General features: G+C 40.2%; 2 protein-coding genes across 4 annotated transcripts; both read left to right on the top strand.

Moving 5' to 3' along the window:
• The first annotated feature begins 120 nt into the window (after positions 1-120).
• On the top strand, positions 121-5,553 carry LOC102419954 (olfactory receptor 7A17). Of its 3 annotated transcripts, none has more exons than XM_023763313.1 (2): positions 121-237; positions 4,272-5,553. In XM_023763313.1, the coding sequence occupies exons 1-2, from the start codon at positions 152-154 to the stop codon at positions 5,254-5,256; spliced, it is 1,071 nt and encodes a 356-aa protein (XP_023619081.1). In that variant the 5' UTR covers positions 121-151; the 3' UTR covers positions 5,257-5,553. The 3 variants fall into 3 exon arrangements, with proteins under 3 accessions (XP_023619081.1, XP_023619082.1, XP_006099740.1); XM_023763314.1 differs by having other exon boundaries at positions 130-158; positions 4,272-5,552; XM_006099678.2 differs by lacking the exon at positions 121-237 and adding an exon at positions 1,586-1,722 and having other exon boundaries at positions 4,272-5,552.
• Positions 5,554-14,843: 9,290 nt separating this feature from the next.
• Positions 14,844-15,777, top strand: LOC102420271 (olfactory receptor 7A10-like). Its single transcript, XM_023763300.1, has 2 exons — positions 14,844-15,283; positions 15,569-15,777. Exons 1-2 carry the CDS (start codon positions 14,929-14,931, stop codon positions 15,775-15,777), a joined length of 564 nt encoding a protein of 187 aa, XP_023619068.1. The 5' UTR covers positions 14,844-14,928.
• The last annotated feature ends 2,283 nt before the right edge of the window (positions 15,778-18,060 follow it).

Raw genomic sequence — 18,060 nt, forward strand, 5'->3', positions numbered from 1 at the left:
CTTTCCTGGTCACTTGACTGGAGACAGAGCTTCAGTCTCCATCATCAACCATCAGGAGGAATTTGGACTGCCACTCAGAATTTTTTTTCTCAGAGCCGCATCCAGGTGAGTCTGAGAGCCCAGTAGGTACTGAAGGAAAGGTTCTGAGAGAATGGAAGGTGAGAATTTCTACCTGAGGTCACCTGAGAGCCTACCCAGCCTCACCCAGAGCCCAGAGATGGCCATTTTTGTTCACTAGTGAGTTTAAAAGTAACATATTTAATATTTTAAAAAGAGAAGGGTTCATTGGACTCCACAATACAAGGATCATTGTTGACAATTACATGGTGGGAATGGAAGTCCAGTTGGATAAGACTGAGGAAGGAATGGGGGCCATAAAGTGGTTCCAATAAAATCAGAACATACACAGGAAGTTTTGAAGTTCAGGGGAGTCAGAAAACAGTATTAGATGTGAATGTGTAAGCAGTGAAGTGAGGGCATTTAAATTTTTTTTCAGGTGGGGTGTATTTGAGCAAATTCTGTATTTATTAAAAGGATCCAGACCAATGTAGGTAGAGTCTATCTTGCAACACAGGATCTTTAGACATATATTTCACAGTATCTCTCATAAGGAGCATTACTTTCCAATTATTTTATTTCCTGGGAGGCTGAATATATTTTTTAATTTGTAGCCATTTACTTTCTACATTGCAAATTGTCTTTGGAAGCACATTGTTTTTTGTTTGTTTTATTGAATTTATTGGGGTGACATTGTGCAAGTACTTTGTTTTTATGTATTGGGGTCTCAATGTTTTTATTGGGTTTTATTGCATTCTTTCAAAAAAATCACATTTTTTCACCAAGTTTTCTCTTTACCATTCAATTTTTGTATATATGTAAAGATGCATTTATGGCATTATGTGAGGGTTTATACATTTTGTATGCTCAAATCTATCCATTGGTCACCTTGTGTTCCCTCATTGCTTTTAAACATTGAAAGCTCTTCTGCATCCTTAGTGGTAATGAATCATTGTGGCATCTGATTTCACATCTTTTTGTTATTTCTACCATTTTTTGTTTTGTGATTAGAACTATTTTCTGAAATAGCAATCATCTTCTGTGATGTTTTGAAAAACATTCTTTTATATTCAACTGAAGATTACCTATATCTTTTTCATAAGTATGATGAGTCCATTTATGTTTATATAGGATGAAATTATAACTTTAGATACTGTTTCCTCCACTGTTTTAAAGAATATATTTTCCTAGTCTTTTATCTCCTTTTACCCATTTCATCTTGAATTATAGATGAATTATTATGATTTTCTTTCAGCTGCTCATATTATATTTTTATTCAATTTTATTTGAACTCATTATATATAACATAGGTTTATTTTCCCTACCAATATTTTATTTCATTAATTCTCTTTTTCTTAAAATTTGTTTCTATGCAAATGCACACCTTTGTGAAAACATATAAGTGAACAAAGGAGGTGAAGTCCCTGCTCATTTGACCTTACATTAAGTGGAGAAGGCCGGGTGCAGTGAAGTAAATGTGTGTATGGCACAATGTCTTCAGTTATAAACATATGAAGAAAGGGGATCGATTATCTGGGTTGTGTAGGATTTTATAAAGTATGATTTGGGGAGGACTTTGCCGACCAGAACAACCATTGGGTATGTCCCAAAAGAGATAATATCCTGAAGTTCAAGAACAACAAAGGAATGATGCCACAAAGAAAAGTAAGAGAAGGGCCAGCCTCATCCACTATTGGGTCATATGAAAACATGAAATAGATGCAGGAATAACAATCAGATCAGGAGGTGAGGGGGATGCAATGATGAGGCCAGCGGAGCAATAAAGGTCCAGTCAGCGTGCGGTCTCTTGAGCCCTAGGTAACTTCAGCACCCACACTGGCTGCCTCTTCTCTCTAAACTGGCTCTCTGCTGGGTTCTTCACTCATTGTTTTCCTCTCCTTTGCAGGAACTGTTATCCTTTTAAAACGATATTTTCCTTTACTGCATTATTCCAATTTTTAACATGTCTCATAGTATATGCCTTTTCCATGGTGACCAGGCATGTGTGCACATGCAAACACACAAATACACATAAATGTACACACAGAGATAAACAGCGAGAATTATCACCAGTGACCCCATATATTTACTAACAGGAAAGAACTGTGGTAAACTTTTGTAGATATTGACCAAATATGTAGACCACGTTAGGGGGATGGACATTGCTGCCCTCTCTATTTGGGTGAGAATATTAACATTTAGAATGGATTGGTTGTCTCTCCAAATTCAAACAGCTAACATGTGGCAGATCCAAGATTCAAAATTCAGTTACATACCCCAGCCAGTGTGGCTCAGGCTCGATCCCCAGTAGGGGGCATGCAAGAGGCAGCCGATCAATGATTCTTTCTCATCATTGATATTTCTATCTCTCTCTCCCTTCCTCTCTGCAATCAATAGAAATATAATTTTAAAAATATATTACATAGAAACAAAATTAATAAAGTGCAATGAACAACTTTTGGACAAGGGATTCCCTGTGACTTGAAATTTCTCATCAGCAGAAAGGCCACCTCATTTGCCCACATTCTCTGACACCATCTCTCAGCGCTCCACTCTTGCTCATCCTCGCCCCCACCTCCCCACCCCCATGCTGGCTCCATTTTGAACCTTGAATATCTGAAACAAGTGTCACCCTCATGGACTTTGCACTGGTTCTTTCACCTGCAGGGCATATGCTTCATAAAGAAAAACTGTATGTCTCCTGCTTTCTCTTCCTTGAGCTCCCTGTTCAAATGTTATCTTGTTCTTAGGTTTCCCTGGACTCACAGTAATTACACCCACATCACTTTCATACATGCTTTTTGTTCCTTCATAGCATTGTAACTAGCATTTCCACCATGTTAGTTATGCCCATTTATGTGAAAATCAATTTTTTAAAAATATATATATTTTATTGATTTTTTTATAGAGAGGAAGGGAGAGAGACAGAGAGCCAGAAACACCGATGAGAGAGAAACATCAATCAGCTGCCTCCTGCACACCTCCCACTGGGGATGTGCCCGCAACCAAGGCACATGCCCTTGACCGGAATCGAACCCGGGACCCTCCAGTCCGCAGGCCGATGCTCCATTCACTGAGTCAAACCAGTCAGAGCTTAAAATCAATTTTTTATTCCTAGTCATGACCACTAGCACTTGGTACAGGCAATGATACACAAATTTCAGGATTTCTTTTTCTTGGATTTTCAGAGGACACAGAACTGTAGCCCCTCATATTTGGGCTTTTCCTATTCCTGATCACTGTGTTCAGAAACCTGCTCATCATCCTGGCCGTCAGCTCTGACTCCCACCTCCACACACCCATGTACTTCTTCCTCTCCAACCTGTCCTTGGTAGACATCTGTGTCACCTCCACCACCGTCCCAAAGATGCTGTGGAACATCCAGACACAGAGCAAAGTCATAACCCATGTCTTGAATATCTGAAACCAATGTTATCCTCAGAACCTTTGTTCTGGCTCTTTCCTCAAACAGTTTTCTAAATAACCTCATGTCTCCCACTCTGACTTCCTTAAGTTCTCTTTTCAAATGCTGCCTTGTTTGCAGGACTTCCTGAACTATCAGTAAAAAATAACACTCATCCCTTCTCTTTTAAACCTACTCTTTTTAGGTCACCTGACACCATCTAACATTATATGATATTTATTTTCCATATATTCTTTCACCACCATTATATTCTAGTGAGTTTGCTTGTCAGCATCCTACACCTTTTTCCTAGAGATGGTCAGTACTCAACATATATTCCTCCGGGACATGAAAGCATTTCTCATGAAAACTGTGAACTACATGACCTCCTTGGGGAAAATGGTCTGAATGTACTTAAACTCCTAAATCAGAGATGTCACAGGGGATGCCTTAAACCAGCGGTTCTCAACCTGTGGGTCCCGACCCCTTTGGGGGTCGAACGACCCTTTCACAGGGGTCGCCTAAATACATCCTGCATATCAGATATTTACATTACGATTCATAACAATAGCAACATTACAGTTACAAAGTAGCAATGAAAATAATTTTATGGTTGGGGGTCACCACAACATGAGGAACTGTATTAAAGTGTCGTGGCATTAGGAAAGTTGAGAACCACTGCCTTAAAGGGTATGATTTGTACTATAATATATATACTGATTACATTACCACAAAATATAAATTGTAGCATTTCAATGGTAAGTAACTCCCATTTATATAAAAATTAATTATAGTATTTTTTCATTCTTAGTCATCACCTCTACCACATGGGACCAGGCAATGACACAGGTAGTTCAGAATTTCTTCTTCTGGGATTGTCAGAGGAACCAGCACTGCAGCCCCTCATATTTGGGCTTTTCCTCTCCATGTACCTGATCACTGTGTTGGGAAACCTGCTCATCATCCTGGCCGTCAGCTCAGACTCCCACCTCCACACACCCATGTACTTCTTCCTCTCCAACCTGTCCTTGGTAGACATCTGTTTCACCTCCACCACCGTCCCAAAGATGCTGTGGAACATCCAGACACAGAGCAGAGTCATCACCTATGCAGGCTGCATCACACAGATGTATTTTCTCACACTCTTTGGAGGTTGGGACAACTTCCTTCTAACTGTGATGGCCTATGACAGGTATGTGGCCATCTGCCACCCACTGCACTACACAATCATCATGAACCCCCGGCTCTGTGGACTGCTGGTTCTGGTGTCTTGGATCATTAGTGTTTTGAATTCCTTGTTACATAGCTTAATGATATCGAGACTGTCCTTCCCTGAGGAATTGGAAATTCCCCACTTTTTCTGTGAAATTAAGCAGATGATCAAACTTGCCTGTTCTGACACCTTTCTTAATGACACAATGATGTATTTTACAACTGGGCTGTTGGCTGGTGGTCCCCTGGCTGGGATCCTTTACTCTTACTCTAAAATAGTGTCTTCCATATGTAGAATGTCATCAGTTCAGGGGAAGTATAAAGCATTTTCTACCTGTGCGTCTCACCTCTCAGTAGTCTCCTTATTTTATTGTACAGTCCTAGCAGTGTACCTCAGCTCTGCTCCTACCCGCACCTCACAGTCAAGTGCAATCACCTCAGTGATGTACACCGTGGTCACACCTATGCTGAACCCGTTCATCTACAGTCTCAGGAACAAAGACATAAAGAGGGCTCTGAATAACTTCTTGAGGATGGCTGGTATAAAAGGGACAATTGTTCTGGGGCTGAAAAAGTGTCCTTGATTGAATGGCTCAACACCTTCAAACCAGAAACTGTGAGTGATCATGTGGAAGAGAACTGGGTCCTTCTGTTTATTACCTGGCATGTCCATTTTTTGTATTCAACCTCTGTATATAAATAATTCACTTTATCAAGCTTTTGGTATAATATATAGACAGTTTTCTGTTTTTACCATTTTTATACAATCTCAAAGTTTTTCTCAACCTTGCATCAGAAATATTTGGAAATTTCAATATCTTTCATGGGACAACTTGGATTTCTCTAAAATAATTTCATCTCATGTGACATATATTATGCTAAGCTATTTTCCTCTGGTTTTCCTGAAAAAAAATAATCAGGGTTGTATTACTCATATGGACAAAACTACATGTGGCATCTAAGGACATTTATTTAATTTTATTGTACAGAAAAATATGAAACCAGTTTTCACTTTGTATCTGTCATTCATTTTTACATCACTATCGCTTCCCAATAATGTATATTTTAAATGTTGTTCCATTTAAGTCTCAGCCTATTGATAAAAAAGATGTTCATGATAAATGCCTGGGGCACTCACGGGGGCCTGGAATTCTTGTGACACTGACCTGAGCCAATGTTGTGGCTGGACCAGCCCTTGTGGTTCTTACTATGCTTGCAGCACGCACCCAAGCAGCAACCTTCAGAGAACCTGGTAAAAGCAAGGTTCATTGTTCACAAATCCTGCTCACACACCCTGCCTGAAGTCCACACAGGAGGTCATGGGGAGGGGGTGGGGAGTGGAAGGAAAGAGGAGAACGAGGAGGAGGAAGAGAAAGAGGGAGGAGAAGGAAGAGAGAAGTGGGTGTGTAGGAGAGAAAGAACATAACTGTGCTCTCTGCATCTATTACAGTCCAAGGGCAGGATGCATAGAGTTTCAAAGTTTCTTTCTTGGTGAATTTAACACTGAAGAGCAGGTGTTAGCGTGTGAAAAGTGAAAAGGAGAGTCGCTCCTGAGGTCAGTTATGTATGTTATCCAGGGCTTTCCATAAGGAGAACTTCACGGGCCAGTTGGCCTGGGTGCTTATGTCATAGCTGTGTCACAGAGGTGGTCATATGTTTATTCAGCATGGCTATCTTTCAAATGAATGACTTGGAAATTAAAAGTTCAGTGTCAGGCAATTACACTACAAACATGCTACTCTGCTTTATAATGGTCTCCTGGCTTTATGGTGCTAGTCAGCTCCGTGTCCCCAATTCCTACTATAGACACTGACAAAAATTGACTATCAAATATATATCTACTAGTGAAGTCTACATAGAAAGGCCAGTTTTCATCAGTTAATCTAATATGGGTTTAATGTCAGAGATGACCTGAAATATGAGGAAGCAAAATTGTTAAGCACTAATTTTGTTACTATGCAAAGTATTGCTTTTTCATGTTGTACTCATCAAAGTATGGAAGATTGATGTTCATGTACAAGGGGCTTTTTGCATTAGGGTCAGTGATTGGTTAGTGTAATTTTTCCTTGAATTATATTTTCTTTTCTGCTTGAAAATTCCAGTGCTGTCTACAATTATGACTCCCCCATAGCTCTAAGCAAAATACTTCTCCTTTTCTAAATTTTGTCATGTGGACGGAAAAAGCACCACATATGAAAACAGAAAAGCTCAGGGGGTGGGGGTGGGGAGAGCTGCATAGTAACCTTAAAAACTCAGAAACCTAATGCAACCACATAAGATGGTCTGAAATTAAAACTTTCTAACTAAAAGCAGGTTATAGCAGGCAGTCATCTCCTAGGCTAGAATCTCCCATGACAAAAGTCAATCTTTGCCTTAATGAAGATATCTATTGTCCTTTTTTATTGTTGACAGTATTACAGGTGTCCCCCATTCTCCTCTTTGCCCCCTCTACTCAGCACCCACCCCCCACCCCAGGCCTTTACCACATTATTGTCGATGTCCATGTGTTATGCAAATGTACATATATGTTCTTTGGTTAATTCCTTCCTGTCCCCCCCAACCCCATTTCCTCTGCCATGTGTCAGTCTGTTCCATGTATCCATGTCTCTGGACCTGTTTTGTTAATCAGTTTATTTTGCTCATTATATTCCACATATAAGTGAGGTTATATAATGTTTTTCTTACTCTGACTGGCTTATTTCACTTAGCATCATAATTTCCAGGTCCGTCCATGCTGTCACAAAGGGTAAGAGATAGTTCTTTTTCACAGCTACTTAGTATTCCATTGTGTAAATGTAAACTACAGCTTTTTCATTCACTCATTTACTCATGGGCACTTGGGTTGTTTCCAGACCTTAGCTATTGTAAATAATGCTGTTATGAACATAGGGGTGCATATATTCTTCCTGATTTGGTGTTTGGGGATTCTTAGGCTATATTCCCAGAAGTGGGATCTCTGGATCAAACAACGGTTTGATTTTTTTTTTTTTTTAGGAAATTCCATACTATTTTTCACAATCGCTGCAACAGTGTGCATTCTAACCAGTAGTGTACTAGGGTTCCTTTTTTTCCACATCCTTGCCAGCACTTGTTGTTTGTTGATTTGTTGATGGTGGCCATTCTGGCAGGTGCAGAGTGATACCTCATTGTAGTTTTAATTTGCATCTCTCTGATGATTAGTGACCTTGAGCATTTTTTCATATGTCTATTGGCCATCTGTGGGTTCCCTTTGGAGAAGTGTCTACTCAGGTCTTTTGCCCAAATTTAATTGGGTTATTTGTTTTCCTGGTGCTGAGCTGTATAAGTTCTTTATATATTTTGGAAATTAACCCCTTACCAGATGGATCATTGGCAAATATGTTCTCCCATACAGTCGGTTCCCATTTCATCTTGTGGATGGTTTCCTTGGCTATGCAGAGCTTTTTGGTTTGATGCAGTCCCATTTGTTGATTTTTTTCCTTTGTTTCCCTTGCCCTAGGAGATGTATCAGCAAAAATACTGCTACATGAGATGTCTGAGATATTACTGCCTATGTCTTCTTCTAGAATTTTTATGGTTTTGTGGCTTACAATTAAGTCTTTTATCCATTTTGAGTTTATTCTTCTGTATGATGTAAGTTGGTGGTCTAATTTCATTTTTTCTTTGTACCTGTCCAATTTTCCCAAATCCATTTATTGAAGAAACTGTCTTGCTGCATTGCATGCTCTTGACTCCTTTGACAAAAATTAATTGACCATAATGACGTGGATTGATTTCTGAGGTCTCTGTTCTGTTCCATTAATCTATGTGCCTTTTTTTGTGCCAGTACCATGCTATTTCAATTACAGTGGCTTTGTAGTATAGTTTGGTATCTGGTATTGTGACCACTCCAACTTTGTTCTTTCTCAAGATTGCTGAGGATATTGAGAGTATTTTTTTGGTTCTATATAAATTTTTGGAGTATTCGTTCTACATCTGTGAAATATGCTTTTGGTATTTTAATAGGAATTGCTTTGAATCTATAGATTGTGTTGGATAGTATGGACATTTTATTTTTTTAAATATATTTTATTGATTTTTTACATAGAGGGAGCAAGAGAGATAGAGAGTTAGAAATATCGATGAGAGAGAAACATCGATCAGCTGCCTCCTGCTCACCTCCTACTGGGGATGTGCCCGCAACCAAAGTACATGCCCTTGACCAGAGTTGAACCTGGGACCCTTCAGTCCATAGGCCGCCGCTCTATCCACTGAGCCAAACCAGTTAGGGCATAGCATGGACATTTTAATGATGTAAATTTTTCCAATCCATAAACACAGTATATGCTTCCATTTGTTTGTATCTTCCTCTATTTCTCTCTGCACTGTCCTATGGTTTTCTGAGTACAGACCTTTTGCCTCCTTAGTTAAGTTTATTCCTAGGCACCTTATTTTTGTTGTTGTTGCAGTGTAAATTGGATTGTTTTTAGTTTCTCTTTCTTAAAGTTCATTATTGGAGTATAAGAATGACACTGATTTCTGGATGTTAATTTTGTATCCTGCTACTTTGCCTAATTCATTTATTGAATCTCATAGTTGTTCGGTGGAGGCTTTAAGGTTGTCTATGTTCAATGTCATGCAAAATTGAAGATGTCATGGGAAAATTGGAGAGATACATGCAAAAAAAATGAAACTAGACTACCAACTTACACCATACACAAGAATAAACTCAAAATGCATAAAAGACTTAATTGCAAGTCGTGAAACCATAGAAATCTGAGAAGAAAACATAGGCAGCAAAATCTTAGACATCTCACATAGCAGAATTTTCACAGATACATCTCCTAAGGCAAGAAAAACAAAGGAAAAAATAAACAAGTGGGATTACATCAAACTAAAAAGCTTCTTCACAGCAAAAACAAACAAACAAACAAACAACATCCTCAAAATGCAAAGGGAACCCACTGTATGAGAGAACATATTTGCCAATAATACATTTGGTAGGTGTCACATGGTAACTCAATGACACTTACATACAACAAGTATTGGCAGGGATGTGGGAAAAAGCTAATCCTGGTACACTGCTGGTGGTAATGCAGACTGGTACAGCCACTATGGAAAACAGTATGGAATTTCCTCAAAAAATTAAAAATCGAACTGCTGTTTGACCTCATGGTCCCATGTCTAGGAATATATCCTAAGAATCCTGAAACACCAATCAGAAAAAATATATGCACCTCCATGTTCATAGCAGGACAATTTACAATAGTTAAGATCTGGAAACAGCCCATGTGCCCATTAGTATATGAATAGATTTTTTAAAAAGCTATGGAATACTATGCAGTTTTTAAAAAGAAGGATTTCTTACCCTTTGAGACAGCATGAAGGGACCTGGAGAGTATTATGCTAAGTGAAATAAGCCAGTCAGAGAAAAACAAGTATCACATGATCTCACTTATTTGTGGAATCTAACGAACAAAATAAACCGACCAAAACAATAGGACCAGAGACATGGAAGCATGGCACAGACTGATGGATCTCACAGGGAAGAGGGTAGGAGGGGAGGGCAGAGAATAACCAAAGAACTTATATGCTTATATGCTTCTATGCATAATCTATGGACATAGACAATAGTGTGGTGAAGGCTGGGGGAGGGGGGGTGATGAAGGGAAGGCAGACATCTGTAATACTTTCAACAATAAAGATAAAAGGTAAAAAATAGAATAAAATAGTAATTTTTTAAAAAGATATTTGTAAGGGCATGTTACTTCTGGAGTCTCCAGGGGAGAATCCGTTTCCTCTCCTACTCCAGTTCTCATGCCACATGGCCCTTTCTCCATCTTTAAAGCCAGCTGTGTAGCATTTTTAGTCTCCCTCTGATTCCAACAATCTTTCCTTCCTCTTCCAAATGTTAGAACCACCATGATATCATTAGTCCCACCTACAGTATTAAGGCCAATCTTACCTTAAAGTCAGCTGATTAGCCCAACAACTATTCAATCTGCTACTCTAATCCTATCTTGCAATGAAAAGTAACATATTATAAGTCTCTGGGGATTATGATGTGGATATCTTTGGAAGCTAGGCCTACTGTGAAAATCTTTTCAATAATGTATTCCATGGTGTCACACAAGGGACCTTATATACAAAAATCAAAAAAGGTATTTTTCAGAAGAATATCATATGACATCATTTATAAATCCTTTTAAAAAATAATTGAACAATGAATTTATAACAGCTTCTAGAATGAGTGGATAGACTATACATTCAAAATTATATGCAAAATGACCTTTGGTTCTAAAAACCTAAAACAATATACACCTGACTCTAACACAGCCACACCTTTTTACTCAAAGTGTGGTCCACAGACCAGCACCTACAGCATCAACACCACTTGGTAGCTTGTTTGATTCAAAGAATCTCTGGGCCCACCAAGACCTGCATTTGAACTATAATCCTGGTGACTTATATGCACATTGAAGTTGGAGAAGTGCTGGTCTACACTAGATTTTCTCACTTTATCATGTTGGCAAGTAGGGCAGGATAATTATTGGTGTTGGGTATTATGGGTGTTCAGCAGCCTTCCTCCAAGACATTGCCAAATATTTCCAGGGGCAAAATCATCTCAGGTAGAGAGAGAACCACTGACCCAGAGTTTGAAAATTGGAAGCAACTTGACAGATTCCAATCAAGGCCCATCCCTTGGTTAGCTCATAACTTTGAGCAAATCACTAAACTCCTTCAAACTCAATTTCTGCAAAGGGGGATGAAATTCATAATAGAATGGGTATTTTGAAAAATTAAATCAGGCAAAGACTATAAAGTACTAAGCTCAGAATATATGGCATAAAACTTTCAAAATGTATCTCATACTTAACAAATATTTTATAATGAGGTACTAAATGGAAGCTCTTCACTTGTGAAATAAGTACAAAATTCCTTATTATTTTGACAGATGTGTCAGGAGGCCAACGAGTGTGAAGCCCAGGATTCCATATCAAAGGAACTCAGTCCTTTTGTTGGAGAGGAGAGTAGCCATTCTCTAGAGACATCAGGGCTGTGTCCCCACCACAGATCAGTGCTTGAGGATCACAGGGACCTGGCCTGATGGGTTCCATAATCTCAGACATTGAAGAACAGGTTCAATCAGTGTTGGAATAAGGTAGTAAGAGGCTAGATCTCTGGAAAGCATGTAAGATCAAGACAAGGCATCATAAACACTGAACTCACTTGGCTTTTAACCTGGTCTCTTGGGATCAGAGAATCATTAGGAAAAATTTCTTTCTGTTTATTCCAGAGATCCACAGGGAAATCATGTGCTTAGAAGTTGGAATAACACAAGGGAAAAGTGCCTGATGAGCAGGTATAGAGAGAGCTGTAAATATCTCCCCTGTTCCATCCTCGGCTTGTACAATGTTGGGAGACAGGACATGGTTGCTGCTTTTGATTCCTGAGCTGGCTCAGGGACTCATGCTTCACTCCTTCCTGCTGTCTCATGTGGGGCAGAGCTTCAGTCTCCATCATCAACCATTCAGGGAGCCATTCAGACTTCCACACGGAGACCTTCCTCTCAGAGACCCCATCCAGGTGAGTCTGGGAGGCCAGTAGGTACATCAGGAGAGAGTCACAGAGGATGGAACCTGTCAGCTTTTATCTGAGTCACTGTGACCCTAGTCTATTCCAGAGACCCTATACCTCTGTTTGTATTCTTGGTTAAGTAAAGTAACTAACTTAAAGTCAATTCACTTAATATGTTAGTATGTATGTATCTCTTTGAATCTGCAATGTATGGCCCATAGTTGACAATTGGGTGGTGGGAATGGGAGTCCAGTTTGATGACACAGTAGAATGAGTGAGATGCATAAAATGGCTGTAGTGAAATGAAAACATATGGAGGAGCTTTGCTGTTCAGGGAAAAGGAGATAGAGTATTGGGTGTGGAGGACAATGCAGTGAAGTGAGAGTGTTTGTATTACATTTCTAAGATGGGGTGTATTTGAAATTGCTTTGTGTTCTTTGAAAAGATTCAGGCTAATGAATGTAGATATGAGTATCTTGAAACAGCAGTTAGTGAGACATACATTGCAGTCTCTTCTCTCACGCTGGTATTCACACGAAAAATATTTAATAAATCTAAAGAGGAATACTAAATAGTTCTACTTCATTCCTCGTGAGGCTGCATATATTTGGGGTTTTGTACTCTTTTACTTTCTATATTGCACAGTTAGTGGAAATTCCTGTCCCACACTCACCCTTATCCTGCAGTGGTCATTTTTCCATACTTTAAATGAGAAATTCTGCCATGCACTTGGGGAATATAAATTGAGGACTGACCATCTTCTAGCCAAAGAGTATAGTGTGCTGAGAACCAATACTTTTTACAGTTCAGTGATAGAGAAATTAAGGCCACACATTGTACCTTAAGTCTTAATGACACAAAGGCATCATAGTTCACAACAGTTTACATCTGTATAATGAGGACTTCACTGTCCCAGCTAAGGGGGTGGAATATCTCTAAATAGTTTTAAAATTTCTTCTTTACTTCATGTGGGTTTTCAAAGTAAAATGCCCTTACCAAGGAACCTAATGAATAGAGAGAATTAAACTCAGTTTCGTCCAACATATTTTGCTGAAAAGGTTATTCCATGAAATTTCTATTGCTGCTATAAAATATTCCTGCAGTCGTTGTTGAAAGTTTATATATACGGGTCTAGGTGCCAGAAGCCTGAAATGAGTCTCATATCAAGATGTGCGCAGGACTGGGCTCCTTCTAGAGGCTCAGGGGAGAATCTGTTTTCTTCCCAATTCCAGTTTGCATTGCTGACCACCTGCATTCTTTGACTCAAGGCCCTTCCTCCTTCATCAAAACCAATAGTGTACATTTTCATCTTGCCTCCCCTGTTGCATCTAGGAGACCATTGTGTTTACCTTAGTTCCACCTGGATGATCCGGGCTCATCTTCTATTTAAAGTCAGGCAAGCTGGCTGGGCTCAGTGGATAGAGCGTAGGCCTGCAGGGTGAAGGGTCCCAGTTCAATTCTGGTCAACAGTACATGCCTGGCATGTGCTGGATGGAGAGTGGGAGTGTCGGAGAGAGGTCAATGGGGGGAAAGAAGACATATGTAATACTTTAAACAATAAAGAATTAAAGAAAAAGAAAAAAAAGAGCCCATGTCCGGGTTGCCAGTTGAATCCCAAGTGGGGGCATGCAGGAGGCAGCTGATCAGTGATTCTCTCTCATCATTGATGTTTCTAGCTCTCTCTCCCTCTCCCTTCCTCTCAGAAACCAATAAAAATAGATATTTTAAAAATAAAATAAAGTCAGCTAATTAACAATCCTGTTCCATCTGCTACTCTAATTTTCCATGCTATAAAAAATAACATATTTAAAACTATTGGGGATTGGGATGTGGACGTCTTTTAGAGGTTCTTATTCTACCTGCTACAAATCATTTTTCAATATTATTTTGTGTCACTAAGGGCCCTGATATAAAGGAAACAAATATTTAATCATAGCCTCTAGTGAGTAACTATTCCTTTAAAACTCCATGCAAAGACAATACTTGGGTCATAAGATCTAAAACTACCTGCAGCTGACTCTGACACAGAACCACAGCCTTTCTGCTCAGAGAGTGGTCCTCAGCCCTGGACCTGCAGCATCACACCACCAGGGAGCCTGTCAGAAATGCAGAGTCTCTGAGCCCTCCAGATCTGCTGCATCAAATTCTGCATTTGAGCCAGAATCCTGGGGACTCCATGGGAACATTGAAATTGGAGAAGTGCTGATCTAAACTAGATGTTCTCACCTTTTACCTTTGACTAGTGTTTCTATATTTCTATTATTTGCTTCTATATTCTTTCCCCCATTGTAGGGACTTTGTTCTTCAGCACCCTCTACGTACAGCCCAGACAGTGCTGAAACCATGGTCAGCACTCAATTCATATTCCTGAAATGCATGAAAAATTTCCCATTAAAATTGTAGTGTACCTGACATCTTAGGTAAAAAGCAGATTGGGACAAAAATTGCTATTCTGAAATGACACAGGGAAGTCCTAGATGGAGCCAAATCCAGACCAAATACTGAAACTAATTTCTTGACTGCAGGAGACACACTGTAGCATTAGAGCCATGTGAGTAATACTAGATTGTGTGAAAAGTCCTCATGCTCTTTTCTTCTTTCTTGGAAGTCACTCCCACCTCATGGAACCAGGGAATCTTACAGGAGCGTCAGGATTTATTCTCCTGGGTTTTTCAGAGGAACCAGCACTGAAGCCCCTCACATTTGGGCTTTTCCTCTCCATGTACCTGATCACTGTGTTGGGAAACCTGCTCATCATCCTGGCCGTCAGCTCAGACTCCCAACTCCACACGCCCATGTACTTCTTCCTCTCCAACTTGTCCTTGGTAGACATCTGTTTCACCTCCGCCACCATCCCAAAGATGCTATGGAACATCCAGACACAGAGCAAAGTCATCACCTATGAAGGCTGCATCACACAGATGTATTTTTTCATATTATTTGGGGGACTGGACAACTTCCTCTTGACTGTGATGGCCTATGACAGGTATGTGGCCATCTGTCACCCCCTGCACTACACAGTCATCATGAACCCCCGGCTCTGTGGACTGCTGGTTCTGGTGTCCTGGATCACAAGTGCCCTGCATTCCTTGTTAGAAAGCTTAATGGTGTTGAGACTAACTTTCTGTACAGACTTGGAAATCCCCCACTTTTTCTGTGAACTCAATCAGATGGTCCAACTCGCCTGTTCTGACACCTTTCTTAATACCATGGTGATATATTTTGTAGCTGTGCTCCTGGGTGGTGGTCCCCTCACTGGGATACTTTACTCATATTCTAAGATAGTGTCCTCCATACGTGCAATCCCATCAGCTCAGGGGAAGTATAAAGCATTTTCTAACTGTGCGTCTCACCTCTCAGTTGTCTCCTTATTTTATGGAACAAGCCTAGGAGTGTATTTCAGCTCTGCTGCTACCCAGAGCTCACACTCAAGTGCAGCAGCCTCAGTGATGTACACTGTGGTCACACCCATGCTGAACCCCTTCATCTACAGTCTCAGGAACAAAGACATAAAAGGGGCCCTGAAACGATTCTTTGGGGTGGCAGCTATAAAAAAACAGCTGTGCTGAGTCGGAAAAAGTGCACTTGATTTCATGGCTTCAAGAGTGAAAACCAGATATTAAGATCCTTTAATCAGATAGTGTTTGTACAACTTGCTTCTTTTATTCATTTCCTGGAATTTCCATTTATTTGAGTTCAACTTCTCTATACAATTTAAGTAACCATTTTATTACACTTTCTGCTACGTCTATTATACAGACAGTCTTTCCCTTTCTGCTTTGTTCTAACCTAACAGCTGTTTCCAACCTTGATCAGAATGCAAATTCCACTTTTTTTCATGGACAACATGGATTTCTGAAGATTAATTTATTCTCAAATGACACACATCATTGTTAGGAAGTTGTTCTTATTTTATAGATAGAATAGTCATAAGTTGTATTATTCCCGTTGGAAAAAAATTGCTTGGTTACTCACACTATTTATATAATTTCATTCCAGGAAAATCTGACATGTCAATTTTAAGTTCTATGTTTCTCAGTCTTTTTTAAATATATTTTTATTAAAATATATTTTATTAAAATATATTTTAATATATTTTTATTTCAGTGAGGAAAGGAGAGGGAGAGAAAGAAACATTAATGATGAGAGAGAATCATTGATCAGCTGCCTCCTGCATGGCCCCTACTGAGGATTGAGCCCACAACCCAAGCATGTGCCCTGGACAAGAATCGAACCCGGGACCCTTCAGTCCACAGGACAATGCTATATCCACTAAGCCAACCCAGCCAGGGCTATTTCTCATTCTTTATACATCAGTACTTTAACTGCTCTTCCTGATAATGTTGACTCTATCATTGTTTCTTATAAGTCTCGGCCTATTGATGGTAATGCTATAGGCTGAAAATGCCTGGGCACTGGCCTTGGGCCCTGCTACTGGTTCCTCAGACCACAGTCAATGTTGTGGCTGGATGGGCTCTTGTGGTCATTATTAAAATTGCAACAATCATGAGGGGTTTATGAAATCACAAGGTTCATTACTCACAGGTCCTGGAGGACACACAGCATCCTAAGGGCCACATCAGAAGATCTCAGAATGGGGGAGGGAGGAGAGAGAGAGAGAGAGAGAGAGAGAGAGAGAGAGAGAGAGAGAGAGAGAATAGTTTGAGTTGGGAGGGGACACCTGAGTGCTTCTCTAGTAGCCTTGTCATGAAGCTGGCAATAGGATTATTGGAGATAGATGTCTTTGAAACAGATGCCTCATGCATCAAAAGTTTAATGTCAGGTATTTACACTAGTATCATGCTACTAGGATTTATAACTAATCTCCTAGTTTTATTATCTTATTCAACTCAGTGTCCAGAATACCTACAATAATACCTGGGAACCTTGATTATCAAGTACATATGTCCCCGTGGCTTCTATATGGATATGAGGCAGGAGAGAAAGAAACCAAAGCCCCCACTTCTGGGCATGATCAGAGAGAAAACAGTTTGTGGCAGGAAACCCCCTGCAGTGGTGAGAGGTCACAACAACAAGGACTGACCAGAACCAGATCATTTCAAGATGGAAGAAAATTGACAAAAGACCAAACCCAAAGCTCAGTATACCATCATTACAATGAAAACTGACACCACAAATAGAAAGGTGGCCAAGGGGGACAAACTCCATGACACTTCCAGAACAACCCTGTTAGGAACAAGGCTCCCTCCCACCCAAAAGGCAGAGTCAGAATTTGGTGCCACAGCACTTGGAGACCAACCGCGCACCGCGGCCCCCCCCCCCCCCCCCCCCCCAAGAAACATGGTGCTTTATAAACAAAACGCTCTTCCTGTAGGGGTCTGCCGATTACATACAGTGTGAGAAATTCCATTACTGCGGTCTCCTCTTTTAGACCCTCCTGACTGGCCTGTGTGCTTATATTGCTGTGAGCCTTTTTAAAATTTAAAAATATACTCTATTGATTTTTTACAGAAAGGATTTGTGAGAGATAAAAGAGTCAGAAACATCCAACAGCTGCCTCCTGCTCATCTCCTACTGGGGGTGTGCGCGCGCCCTAGGTACAAAGCCGTGACCGGAATCGAACCTGGTACCTTTTCAGACCGCAGGACGGACGATCTATCCACTGAGCCAAATCGGGTTGTGGCAAGTGTGTATTTATATGAATCACCCCCCGAGTCCCAGATCTACCCGCAGATATAGATTCCACCAGTTCTTGAAGAGCCCAGGAGAAAATCGTTTGATCATAACTCCTAGGAACAACCTAGTTTTTCCAGGGTCTGAACTGGAGACGACTTCTCTCCCAACCAAGATTTTGACCTGTTTTTGGGCCACGGGAAAGTAGTGGTGGTCCT

Source organism: Myotis lucifugus, unplaced genomic scaffold, assembly GCF_000147115.1.
Source record: "Myotis lucifugus unplaced genomic scaffold, Myoluc2.0 scaffold_280, whole genome shotgun sequence".
Classification (NCBI taxonomy): domain Eukaryota; kingdom Metazoa; phylum Chordata; class Mammalia; order Chiroptera; family Vespertilionidae; genus Myotis; species Myotis lucifugus.

What these genes read in the sequence shown, in the direction of transcription:
- LOC102419954 (XM_023763313.1), top strand. Translation starts at nt 152, where the DNA reads ATGGAAGGTGAGAATTTCTACCTGAGGTCACCTGAGAGCCTACCCAGC. An exon ending in ATGGCCATTTTTGTTCACTA is followed by an intron (nt 238 to 4,271) that starts GTGAGTTTAAAA and finishes TTTCATTCTTAG; the next exon opens with TCATCACCTCTACCACATGG.
- LOC102420271 (XM_023763300.1), top strand. Translation starts at nt 14,929, where the DNA reads ATGTACCTGATCACTGTGTTGGGAAACCTGCTCATCATCCTGGCCGTC. An exon ending in TCTGGTGTCCTGGATCACAA is followed by an intron (nt 15,284 to 15,568) that starts GTGCCCTGCATT and finishes CTCACCTCTCAG; the next exon opens with TTGTCTCCTTATTTTATGGA.